Source organism: Azolla caroliniana, unplaced genomic scaffold (genome assembly GCF_043228905.1).
Source record: "Azolla caroliniana isolate FFs.n. ecotype wild unplaced genomic scaffold, voAzoCaro1.0.p SCAF_11, whole genome shotgun sequence".
Classification (NCBI taxonomy): domain Eukaryota; kingdom Viridiplantae; phylum Streptophyta; class Polypodiopsida; order Salviniales; family Salviniaceae; genus Azolla; species Azolla caroliniana.
In genome coordinates this window covers 21922196-21935192 of record NW_028230446.1, presented here as the reverse complement: position 1 = coordinate 21935192, position 12997 = coordinate 21922196, and the positions used below count along the sequence as shown (strand labels likewise).

The following is a 12997-nucleotide window of genomic DNA, read 5'->3' as shown; positions in this document are numbered from 1 at the left end:
TCATCTTTTCCTTCATATTCATCTCAGTCTCCGTCTCCGGTCTCCAAGACGTGTGATATTTCTCAAGGTTTTTCTTTTCATTGTTGTGTGCGTCGTTATGTGGAAAGTCTGAATTTATTTCAAAGTCTTCTATTATAATATGAATTCCTTTTTTCATCGTTATTTCCAGGAATTTGTGCGATTTATCAAGGTCTTCTCTATCTAGTATGAATATTAGCTTCATCTGCGTATCCAAGGTGTGCTTTTGAAGATCTCATTTCTTGTCAAGATTTATTGCCTTCATCTTCTTGTCAGATCATTGTGAGCCCTTTTCAAGGTCTTATAAGATGCTATGGATGTCATTATCATATTCGTGTCCTTGTAGTCAATACTTTAAGGCTTGAATATGACAGCGGGGAAGAAGAAAGTGTTATGCTTCCATTGGAATCTAGACAGATCTAACAACATTTCAAATGATTGCATTCTCTTCTGCAAGTTTTGACGCATCATTTGGTAGGATTAGAAGGCTGTGTAAAGATGGCCAGTTGCGAGAAGCTTTGCAACTTTTACACCAGATGGACCAGAAAGGGATCTCGATATCTAGGGATATATTCTATCATCTCCTCCAAGTGTGTGCAAAGAAGAGAGACTTGAGCATAGCACGTCAACTTCAAAGCTATAGAATTGCCAGAGATTTAAGATCTGTAACAGTTCTAGGAGATCACCTGATCCGTATTTTTGTTTCATGTGGAAACTTGCATGAAGCCAACGAAGTGTTCAATAGTGTGCCCAAACCAAGTGTTTATACATGGAACTCTATTATTTCTGCATATATCACATTTGAGGAATATAAAAGAGCAATCGAGTTGCATAAACAGATGCAGCATAGCCTTACAAGACCAAATCAAGTCACCTTTCTATATGTTCTAAAAGCATACAGTTGTTTGAATTTGAGTGAACAGGGAATGCTATTACACAATGAAATTTCTGAATTAGGACTTGATCATGATGTGACCATTGCGAGCACTCTAATCGATATGTATGTGAAATGTGGAAATTTGGACGAAGGGCAGATTTTGTTTGATAGTCTTCCTAGTCGAAACATCGTTTCTTGGGGTGCATTAGTTACAGGATATGCAACACATGGACAACCCTCCGTTGTGTTCAACATTTATGCACAAATGAAGGAAAAGGGCATCCAGCCCAGCAAAGTTATATATCTTGGCATTTTAAAAGCTTGCTCAAGTTTAGGTGATCTAGAACAAGGGAGATGTATACATTTTCAAATGAGAAAAGATGAACTTAGCTCAGACGTGATCATTGGAACTTCTCTTATTGACATGTATTCCAAATGTGGAAGTTTAGAGGAGGCATATACTGTGTTTTCTGAGTTACCATCTCGGAATGTTATGTCTTGGAGTGCCATCATTACCGCCTTCATTCACAATGGCCATAATAAAGTGGCGCTTGAACTTTTTGAGAGAATGCAGCGGGAGGGTATTAAATCAGACAAGGTTATCCTGTCTTGCATTTTAAAAGCATGTGGAAACAGTCTCAACAATAAACATGGGATGATATTACATGATGTGATCAACAATAATGGATGGGCCTTAGACACAGTAGTGGGAAGTTCTCTTATTGCTATGTATGTGAAGTTTGGAAACCTGGAGGAAGCTTTGTGGGTCTTTGACAGTCTACCACATAAAAACATTGTGTCGTGGGGAGCTTTGATGGAATGCTATGTGCAGCTCGGGGACGGTCTAAGTGTTCTTCAACTATTTCAAAAAATGTTGCAAGAGGATATGAAACCAGATAGCATGATATTTCTGTGTGTAACAAAAGCATGTGCACTCTTTGAGTCTGTACTCCAAGGGAAGATAATACACAATCATATTGTTTACAATGGTCTGGAATCAGATGTCTCAATTACTAGCAGCCTTGTTGATATGTATGCAAAGTGTGGAAGTTCTGAAGAAGCATGTAAACTGTTTGATGGTCTAGATAATCCTGATATCATTTCATGGGGGTCTGTTATTGCTGCATATGCGTTGGTTGGTAAACACAATATGGTCAGTCAAGGCCTTTCTGTCATGCTACAACATGGCTTGCAGCCTGATGTTGTTATATTTACCACGATACTGACAGCGTGTGGCCATGGTGGGCTGGTAGAAGAAGGGCTTGATTATTTTAGGTTTATGAGAGCATTTCAAGATGTTAAACAGAATGTTGAACATTACAATTGTATTGTTGACCTCCTTAGCCGAGCTGGATGTCTTTATGATGCTGAAGCTATTTTAACAACTATGCCTATATTACCAACCATCACTGGGTGGATATCTCTTCTTACTTCATGCAAGACCTATGGTGATGTGGAACTAGGAAGCCGTTGCCTTAATGAAGTGGTGAAACTGATGCCGAAGGACGGTCCTGCATCTGTAGTAATGCCATTTACCTCCACGGAAACATCAGAAAATTTGAGAATATGTTCAGGTTTAAGCAAGCTTCCTGGCCAAGCATCTATTGATGCTGACTATTATATGTATGATGACAGTGTAGGGAAAAATGTAGTATAGATGAAGAGGTATCATCCCTTACCAATGTTTCCCAACATTATTGTCTTAACATGCGGTCTTGGAATAGCAAGGCAGCCATTGTATTGATACAGTATCGAGTGAAGTTACTACCATGAATCTGTACAGACAACTCCTGCATATTTCGAACATACCTCTGCACCTTATGGTCTATGGAAGATGGCAAAGAACACCCTCTCTACTATTTAGATTTCTGATTAGGAGGATGTGGAGGCCTAACTAGAGATCCCGAGGCTCATGTATAGCAAAGACATGAGAAGGAAGGTTTTAAAAGAGACCGTAGCAAGGTGTTCTCATCATTCTGAAGGTAAAAATACAAATTTAATTTATGGTTCTTTCTTTCATGACATTCAACGTTTGTTGTAGAAATGGCCAATGTGGCCCATAAGTATATGTGTGCATATTTGTTGTAGAAATGGAACTGTGTGTGTGTGTCCTGTAGAAATTGTGGCCTGACATTTTATATATGTATGCTTTATAAAAATGTAGTAACTTTTTCTTTTGGGACAGGTTTTCTTCCTTATACCATGGACTAATTGGAACAGGCTTTCGTTCTTGACCATGGACTGGAAAGGAAGGAAAACTTCTGCACTTTTCATATTCCAAGGACTATGTGAACTAGGTGACTGGAAGGGGGGAGGGGGTCTCTATGTGAACGATCTAAATTTCTAATCCACGACTCCCCTGTAGTGCTTGCTGTGAATGTCTTGAATCTATGCCTTCATCATGCAAGTAACAAACTGATTCTGGGTTCTGGCCTAGGACTAATATACACACAAGCTGTCTTTTGATCCGTTATTCCACCAAGATAGACATTTCATAGAGAAACCATTCAAGCACAAGCTACAAAACCAAAGTATGGCCAATGTATTATATGAACCAATCTTTTTTACGAATCTTTCTACGAAGAGAAAATACACAAAGTCTTAACAATACTCACAATTCACAAGGCAATAACACCCAAGAAATTGTTGTCAAATTTCTCTCTATAGCATTGAAAGTGCATTTTCTTCTCTTAGCCCTATTTATCTACTTTCCTTTACAAGTGGATGCCATAGAATGGAGCTATATGGGGTCTATATATAGGCTCCAAAACCTATCATCGTAGAATTTGGTAGCTCATGATTTTACACCTTCATCCTCCAACAGAGACTTGTGGATAACAATGTCCAAGATGTTCTAATTCTTGATGAAATAATGAGTTCTTGGCCAAGGCTATAACACTTTGGCTATCACTATGCAAAACATTCTTCTCTTGTTTGAGTCCGAACTCAGTTAAAAATCTTGAAGCCATATAATCCCTTTCCTAGTTTGAAACAATATCATCTCATAATGCATGCGTGCACATGCACGCACACATACACATTGGTTGTTTGATAACTCAAACCATACTTGCAATGCACACTAAGAATGTTTATTGATAGTAGAGACTAATTGTTAGCAAACATAGCACTAGAATGGCACTTTATTCAGTATATATGATGGTGACATCATGCATGGGATGTAGGATGATAATCCGTCTTCGATTATGTGCAAATGGGGGAGCAATGGTTTGTAGGTTGGGCTTACCTTGGCAACAATTGGGATCTATGGTTCAATTGGATTATAGGAAACAAGTTCTCATTTGCTTTATCTTCGTAGAGTATCAAAACACATGATAAGAGGAAATTTGGTTTGGAGCTTTCACAATGAAGCTTTTTGGGCACCCTTGACTTGAATAGCATGGTTTGTAGGTTAGCTTGTCTAGTCACAATATCTTGTAGGGTTTTCTTTACCGTAACTTGTTAGGTTCCTGCATCATTCTGGTAGGGAGATGCAGGTTTTTTGTATGGTCATGGTGTGTGAGCATAAGCTTATATATATATACTAGTGAGAGAGAAGGAGAGGGGCATTTCGGATGAATAGAATAGCGTAAGAAAACGAGGGGTATTTTTGTATCAGAAGAATAGAAATAGTGAGGGAAAACTCAAAACTCTACTGTTCCTCTCTTGCTCTGTTTCTACAGGCTGGAATGCTCTACCGACTATGTCGCAGGTACTCGACCAAAGCTTCAGAAAACTCCATATCAAGTGATGCCCTGACTCTTCTCTCCCTCATAGGTAAGCAGAAATGGGGCCCCTCTGTTGAATCTTCAATCGTAAGCTCAGGGATCACGATATCCAATGACCTAATCCATGAGCTCTTAACCTCTTTATCGGAGCCCAAGATAGCTCTTCGGTTGTTTCTATGGGCGAGGAATCATTCTCATTTCGAACTTAAACCTCAGTCTTTTCACCTCATCAAGAAGCTATGGGGCCATACCAAGAATTTCAATGCTTTTCTCGAGATATCAGAGAAGTTTAATGGCTCATCTTGCTCTATGTCAAAGAAAAGGTTCACGGTTTTGATCATGGGTTATGGTAGAGCTGGTATGGTTGAAGAAGCCATGACTGTTCTCGATAGCATGGAAACCTATGGTTGTAAACCTGATTTGGTCCATTTTAACTGTGTTTTAGATACATTGATCAAAGCTGAGAGAATTGAGGAAGCGAAAGGTTTCTATACTCGGATGCTTGAATCCGGACTTTCCCCAAATGTCATCACACATACCATCATGATTTCTGGATTAGGAAAGTCAGGTAATCTTGGTTCTGCTTGTAATCATTTCCTTCGAATCATTGAGGAAGGTTTTGAACCTGACCTTCAAGCATTCACAGCATTGATGTATTCTTTATGTAAAGCCAAAGAATCAAATCGAGCATTTGAATTGTTTGAGAAGATGCAACAGATGGGTCTCGAACCCGATGTACCTGCTTACAATGTCCTTGTTCTAACACTTACCCAACAAGGTATGTTATCTGAGGCTGGAAAAGTTTTTGCTGCTATGGAGAATAAAGATCACTTTTTGGATCTTTCAGCTTTTGAAAATGTCATAAGGACATACTTTAAGGAGAAAAACCTTGAAGATGCGTCAGATGTTTTTGTTCAAGCATTATATAAACCTGGTTCAGCTTGCTTGCCAGTGTATGCAGCACTTTTGTCTTCAATTTGTAAATCTGGAAAACCTGATGAAATTGAGAAATTGGTTGCTTTAATGCATGAGAAGGGTTGCATTCTTACTATTAATACATATAATACTGTTGTAGCAGATCTTTGTAAAGAAAGGATGCCCAATGAGGCTCGAAAGGTGATGCTAGCAATGATGACGGATGGAGTTTCTCCAGATATTTTTACTTATACTACTCTTATTAAAGGTCTTTGCATGATCGGGAGAGTAGAAAGTGCTCAAGAAGTTCTTAATGAGATGATAACAAATGGTTGTTGTCCGAATACATTTTGTTACAACACACTTTTGAATGGATTATGTGAAACTGGTTGTATCGCAAATGCGGAAACTTTGATGCAAAAGATGATCCAAAATGGTTGTACTCCTGATATAGTAACATGTAATATCTATGTGAAGGCTTTATGTAAAGAAGGAAAGCCTTATGAGGCTTGCATATTTTTGGATCAAGTTGAACAATTTGGTTGTACTCCAAATAGTCGCACCTTTATAGTTCTTGTAAGTGCACTTTGTGATAAAATGGACTTCCAGAAGGCATTAGATCTTTTTAATGTAGTTACTAGCCGCGGTGGAAAACTTGATGCAATTTGTTATGAGGTCATGATCCGACGTTTCAGTGAAGCAAACCAGCTTAAACAATCAGAGGATCTTTTTAACCAGATGATTGACAAGGGATTTTTGCCAAATCTACATGTGTATAATAGCTTGATAGATTGCTTTTGTAGGAATGGATGTTCATCCAAGGCTTCAAGTCTCTTCAATTTCATGATAATAAATGGATGCACACCTGATATTAATACACATAAGGCAGTAGATACTGTTTATCGAGGGAGAAGTCATTTGACCCTTTTTCCAAGTAAAGAGTGACATACTAATGCATTTAATATGTACAATACAATGAGAAGATATCTATATGGAGTTAATAAGGATGGTTTGTGCAATGGTTATAACTGTTGTGTCTCTGTATAATCCATCTACATGTGTAAGATGAGGGGCAGTGGATTATGCTTAAATTTTTTTTTTTTGCACTAATCACTTTCGCAAATATGCATCAGTCGCTTGTGTAGATGATGTCATGATGATAATGATGACAAAAAATGATTGTCCTATACCTTGGGGGTATATGTGAAGTGAGAATTTAAATGTTTTCTGCTGTACACCTTTTAGTTATTTCTGAATTTAACAATCAAAGAGGCAGAGCAGGGTATGCTAACCATTGACCACAAGAGGGGAAAAGTATTGATACTTAAGAATTGTGGCGATGATCTGAAATGTCAGCAATTGAGGGATCAAAAGGCTTTTTCAATGGAATCAAAGCATCATTTTGAAGAATGTTTCACCAAACTTCCCTAAGACAAATTGTGACGATGATCTGAAATTTCAGTAATCGAGGAATCAAAAGGTTTTTGCTATGGAATCATAGAATCATTTTGAAGCATGTTTCACCAAACTTCCCTAGAAATAAGAATTCAATTGCATATGACAAATTGTGTTTATCCAATGCTCTGAAGTTAATTAAGCTTCACAAATGGATTTTTTCCCATATATTCATAAATACTGCTTATCAACCGACAACAACAACATGAGGAGTTGAATGTCCAAGTTCACATATGCCTGCAGACTACAGCTCTTCCATGAGATATTTCTTGATTACAACAGACTCAAAATTTTAAATATTTTGACTTTCTGCAGGCTGGTATTTCTTTCTCCTATATTGTTGGCTTTGTTCTTAATGTGCTTCATAATTTTTGTTTTTTCGTAAACATTTTTAGGGAATGAAACTTTCAGCCGGGGTCAGACGAACAAGAGGGTAGGATTCGATCCTGATCTGTGGTTTACAGTTCAAGAGCATAAAGCTCTATGCCAATCAATGTCCTTTTGGGTGTTTATGCATGACTTTCTATAGTGTGTAATCCGGATAACTCCTATGGAGTGTTATCAATCCAATGGTATTGTCATGCTCCGGTTACAACATCCATAAGTGGTAGATTGGACCTAGCTTCTCAAAGAATGGAAATTGTTGTGTTCACTGAGCCATAAAGAACTATGATGAAGTCATGTATAGCTTCAAATCACCATGAGTTTCTAGAATGTTCAAATATCCCTAACCTTAAACTTCCATAACTTGGGGAGGATTCTATTCTTCCTTGATCTTTGTTTTTTTTAAGATAATAAGAAAAACATCATAATAAATATATTGGGTGTCTTGATGTTATACCCTAGTGGTAAGATTGGGATAACATAGACGGGTGGTTTTCAATGGTCATATCCCACTTGGCCTAACTTGTATGTTTATTAATATGAATATGTACATTTACATTTCCATGCCCCAATTGTAAGTTGCATCTTTATTAACTAGTAGATCTAGGATCAAGTGCAATTGAGCTACGCTTTTTTAGGGCCCATCACCAATTAGACAACTTGTTTGGTTATCTCCTCTCTTGGTTTGATCAAACTCGTAACTTTTTGGTCTTGGCAATATAACCTCACCAATTTAGCTATTCTTCGATTGGTATCTGCAAAAAGGTAGGCATATAGACTTAAAGAGTAATTTCAACAAATGCTCTATATGTTTAGGGACATGAAGTTGGTAAACTAGAAACACACCTTGACGTATTTACTATTGTGTTAGTGATTTTGGATCTAAAGTGTAGGAAAGCCAAATGATGAAGTGAATGACACAACATAGAAATTGGAGAATGGAGCAAGCAAAGGAGGGTCATACTTGGATATGGCTTAGGCCATAATTATAAAGCACACTTGGATATAAATCTTTGGAGATAAATCTTGATAGGGATAGGTTATATTCTATAGTGGGGAAGAAAAAAAACATGCCATCACATGCCTTTTGTGGAGGTTGGACATGATTGTGACGACATAGAGGTGTTACTTTTGTTGGAAGCATTGGACATCATTAGACAATGATTGTTTCAGATGATTATGGTAAACAATGTATTCTTTGTTGTGGGATGACTCCAAGAACTAGGCAACATAACGTCACAATCACTCTCAACTTTGGTTCCTTTCCTACACATGCATATGCCACATGGATCGTACATCATCCCTTAGTACTTTCCTCTATGAGCTTACTCATCCAAAACATGGAATCTGAAAATATTACCCAAGATCAATCAACACAACATTACAAAACCAAAGTGAAAAAGAATTAGTAAATCATATATAGTTTGAGGTAGCAATCAAAGATGATAAAATAGCTCCGAAGTGTTCGTCTAATAGTACCCATCCTTTATCTTAACAATTACTTTCCAAGTAATCTAATGCCTAGTACTTAATGGTCCCACAATCACTAATTTATTAACATTTTCATGTTGAACTAGATTATGGTCATGGTATACCATTGTTTCATGTCTATATTTCTCAATCCAATTATTATCAAATTCTACATCAACAAATTCAGTTTGCTAATTTGAAGCCACTTAACTATGACCAATTATTAGACATTGTGTGCCCAATTCCTCCTTGATGAGTTTGAACTACATAAATGCATAATATCTTTGTGATGAATTGAGTTAGCTGATTAAATACCTATTTATTGCTTCCTTCCTGTCTGAACTTTTATCGGTGTTTTTAATAAAAACGCATTTCTAATGAGCTTTTAGTTACGACTGCGGAAAAATTCTAGCCATCAACCTTCTTTAAGCTGCAAAATCAGTGCCCATTCGGGAGGGAACATTGGTGCTAATGAACCCGTTAATCTAGGAAAATAAATGGTAGAAAGAGATGTAACATTATCACATGATCAATCACATATGAATGAATGATAGATGTGCTGATATACTCAACTGAACAACATCGTATTATGATGTTGGAAACATGAAATACCAAAAATAATGATACAACATTACATATGCACAATACTAAAGCTACACTGCACTTCCACTAGAGGTAATGCCTAGGAGTTTCGCATCTTCTCCTAGTCCCACAGGTGGTCCAAGGCTACATCGGTCAGTATTATGTCTTTCAATGGCTTCTTTGAGCTTTGCAAGCTGCCAAAAAACAGCATATAAATAAGGCATTAAACACTCTTGAATTTCTTTAATAAAAACAATACACCATTAACACAATTAAAATTTCTTACACTAATATATGGACTATTTATCCTATTCTCTTATGCATATTTGTACGCTTGTAATATGTATGGCTATGTATATTTATGTGCGGTAGGTTTTCGCCCTCTTACATCTCCTATGTTTAGAGGGAGACAGAGATAGTGTGAATCCAACCACTTTGTGTTTGTGTAGCTAATGAGTTAGAGTTAGAGAGAGACACAGAGTGGTGAGGAAAGAGAGAATTGGAAAAGACTGATATGCAGAGATGTATTTGAGCTCTATCTCTCCTCATCCTGAATCCTAAAGGAAACCTCAACTTCAAGGTGAGATATCTGAAAATCTAATCTCCCAAATGTTCAAAGATAGAAGTTTCTCTTCTATTCATTGCTCAAAATGCATACATAGATTCTTATTGTTCTTTACAACACTGCATGCATTAACATTGAAGGCATAATTTATAATCAAGAAAATTAATTAACTTAAATAATAAAAACTCTGAAACCATGTAAATGATGAATGATAAAATCTTCAAGACTTTACTAACCTTTGACAAAGAGCAGGAAAAGGAATCCAATTTCCCCTCTGCTCCCCGGTAGAAGTGGAAGTAAGGTAGAAACTTCACATTGAGACTCTTGCACATGGGCTTGTTCTCATCAAAATCAACTTTGATAAACTCCACTTCGGGATGATCAGATGCAAGTTGACATAGCTACAGAAGAACTAAGATTAAAAAAAGAAATAAAATAATCACGCACACACACATACATGTCTATACAGTTACATATACAATACATATAAATATGCATACAAAATGCATATGCCAAAAGGAACTTTATCCAGAACCACAAAACCCTACCTTTGGATATAGAGCCCTACAAGACCCGCACCAAGTTGCGAAAAATTCCACAACCACCAACTTTTCTCCAGCATTCGAAAGTGCATCAAGGAACTCTTGTGTAGAATGGATATCTCGCAAGTTGGGTTCATCCCCTTTCTGCCACCACTTTACTCCATCGGCTGAAGCATCTCGTCCAGCATGTATCTGGAAACCGGAAAATCCAGCTTTCAGATGGCCACCAACAAAAGGATTTGGTTCATATTTATATTAAAATCCCTCTTGATAAATTTAGCTACTGACTGCTAGCAACCCTGCTGCCACGTCAGTGGGCATGCCATGACCAATAAATCCACACCTTCATTTTCAGACAAATGAGGAAAACGTTTTGTAGAGAGTTTTGTAAATATTACAGGTATAGCTATATAAATAGAGCATTATCCTTCTTACACTTACGTATATCTCTGTTTTCAGCTTTATTAACTCTCTTTTTCAATTCAGCCACTATCCAGTGTCATTCCTCTGTCCTCTTCTTTATTAGTCATCTGTAGGTGAGAGTTTTTCTCCCATTGATCAGTTTTGCACTCTTAATCACTTATTCTGTTTCTGGGAGTTTCCGAATTGACTATACTGTATCTTTCTTATTCATTGTGTTTTGTGTCATCAGATTACCTTCTTCTCATCAACTAATATTTTCATCAATTACATCAAGTTCATATTATATGGGTGCCACCAATAGATGAATATAACAACAAAGACATGAAGTTGCTCACAAACTGCATACATCCATGATTCATGAGTATATTTCAATCTGTCTCAACAATATAGCTACATATTGTATCAAGGATATGTTACATGAGTGTCACCAATAAATGAATATGATGACAGGTCCAGGACCCAGGATAATCTGTTGGTAGTTACAAATCCCAAAAATTGTACCACCAATTCAATCAACTTGTCTGATATCCTCAAAGCCATCTCGATAATGTATACACAATACATATCAACATAAACTATATACAGAAAGAAAGTTCCAGGATCACAATTCTCAAACTTTGTACCGAAAATTCTATCAACGGTTCATGAGTGTTCAAATCCATGCCAATAATGTAGCTACTGACTGCGTCAATAACATGTTACTGACTGCATCAATAGCATGTTATACAAGTGCCACCAAAAGGAGAATTAAGAAAACCTTATAGCCACCATTCACAAACTCTGTAGCACAAAACTATGCATTAAGAATTCTAATAATTGGTGCATGTGTATTCAAATCCATCTCAATAATATAGCCACCGACTGCATCAAGGAAAATCAGTGCTATCAAAGGTGAATATAATAACAAACCCTTGATCACTGTGTAACCACAAATTGATAAAACACTGCACTGCAATTTCCGGTTGATGGTTTGGGTGTATTCAGATAAACATGTCATGGATTATATGGCTACTAATTGTATGAAGGAAATGCTATATGAATTCCATGAAACGGGAAATATAATATGATGAGAAATTATGTTTATAGTTGTATATCCTGAACATTGCCCCAAACATTCTAATAAATTGATCATGTGTATTCCAACCCATCATGATTATATAACACCAGATTGTATCAAGGATGTATTAGGGGTATAATAACATTGCCATGAACCCTGGATCATATTGTTGTCCAAAGTTTGCTGCACAATCTCCAATCAATGATTCAAAAATATAGCCACTGATTGTTTCTTAAACTAGAGGACATGTTTTATGAGCCACCAAGATGGAAAAAATAACAATGAAGCTATGGCCCTAAGATCATACTTTATCCACAATTCTCAAACATTGGACCAAATATTGGTTCATGTGTATTCAAATCTGTCTTCATAATTTAGCTACCATATGCACCAAGGACATGATATATGCTGCAACCAAAAAGGGAACATTAAGATAAAAGTCATGATTTAATTGCCACAATTGTCAAAAGTTGCACCACAAAATCTTATAAGTACTACAACCTACAAGAGATCAAATGAGGTCGAAAACGGAGTGCAAGCATTCGTGATATAATGCTCTTTGAAGCAAAGCCCTGTTATGACATGTTCTCAGACAACTCTAAAATAAAATATACATACATACCACAATGATGAGAAACATTTCATCTGGAGAGAAATATATTTTCGCGGTCTGAACTAAGATTTAACGATGGATACCTGGAAAGTATGCAATAGTTGCAGAGAGGGAGGAGCATTGGCGGATCCGAAGCCATTTCTACTTCTTCTTCGAAGAAGCTCTGATGAAGGAAGAGAGAGGAAACGAGGAACAGACACTGCAGATGTGAAACCTCCTGCTTTGACGTTGAGAAAGACTGATCGCCCAAGAGCCCTATCCATAAGCTCTTCTCCTTCTTCTTCTTCTTCTCCTTCTTCTTCTCTCTACTCTATCTTTCTCTTCTTTTCTCTCAATGTGAACATATATGATCTATGACACATCGCCCACAT

At 37.0% G+C, this 12997-nt stretch overlaps 2 protein-coding genes across 2 annotated transcripts; one reads left to right on the top strand and one right to left on the bottom strand.

The window, feature by feature from the left end:
- Positions 1–92: 92 nt before the first annotated feature.
- LOC147858547 (uncharacterized) lies at positions 93–6960 on the top strand. Its single transcript, XM_087327606.1, has 3 exons — positions 93–300; positions 378–2549; positions 4486–6960. The coding sequence occupies exons 2-3, from the start codon at positions 453–455 to the stop codon at positions 6478–6480; spliced, it is 4092 nt and encodes a 1363-aa protein (XP_087183732.1). The 5' UTR covers positions 93–300; positions 378–452; the 3' UTR covers positions 6481–6960.
- Positions 6961–9342: 2382 nt separating this feature from the next.
- Positions 9343–12962, bottom strand: LOC147858546 (thioredoxin-like 2, chloroplastic). The gene is made up of 4 exons (XM_087328001.1): positions 12710–12962; positions 10540–10725; positions 10228–10392; positions 9343–9620 (listed from the first exon to the last, which is right to left on the bottom strand). Exons 1-4 carry the CDS (start codon positions 12887–12889, stop codon positions 9498–9500), a joined length of 654 nt encoding a protein of 217 aa, XP_087184127.1. The 5' UTR covers positions 12890–12962; the 3' UTR covers positions 9343–9497.
- Between the last annotated feature and the right edge of the window lie 35 nt (positions 12963–12997).

Excerpts from the sequence above, each read along its gene's own strand:
- LOC147858547 (XM_087327606.1), top strand. The coding sequence starts at position 453 with ATGATTGCATTCTCTTCTGCAAGTTTTGACGCATCATTTGGTAGGATT. Across the intron at positions 2,550-4,485 it reads GTGTAGGGAAAAATGTAGTA|GAAAACGAGGGGTATTTTTG; the intron begins TAGATGAAGAGG and ends AGAATAGCGTAA.
- LOC147858546 (XM_087328001.1), bottom strand. The coding sequence starts at position 12,889 with ATGGATAGGGCTCTTGGGCGATCAGTCTTTCTCAACGTCAAAGCAGGA. Across the intron at positions 10,726-12,709 it reads AACTATTGCATACTTTCCAG|ATACATGCTGGACGAGATGC; the intron begins GTATCCATCGTT and ends TCCGGTTTCCAG. Across the intron at positions 10,393-10,539 it reads GTAGGGCTCTATATCCAAAG|CTATGTCAACTTGCATCTGA; the intron begins GTAGGGTTTTGT and ends GTTCTTCTGTAG.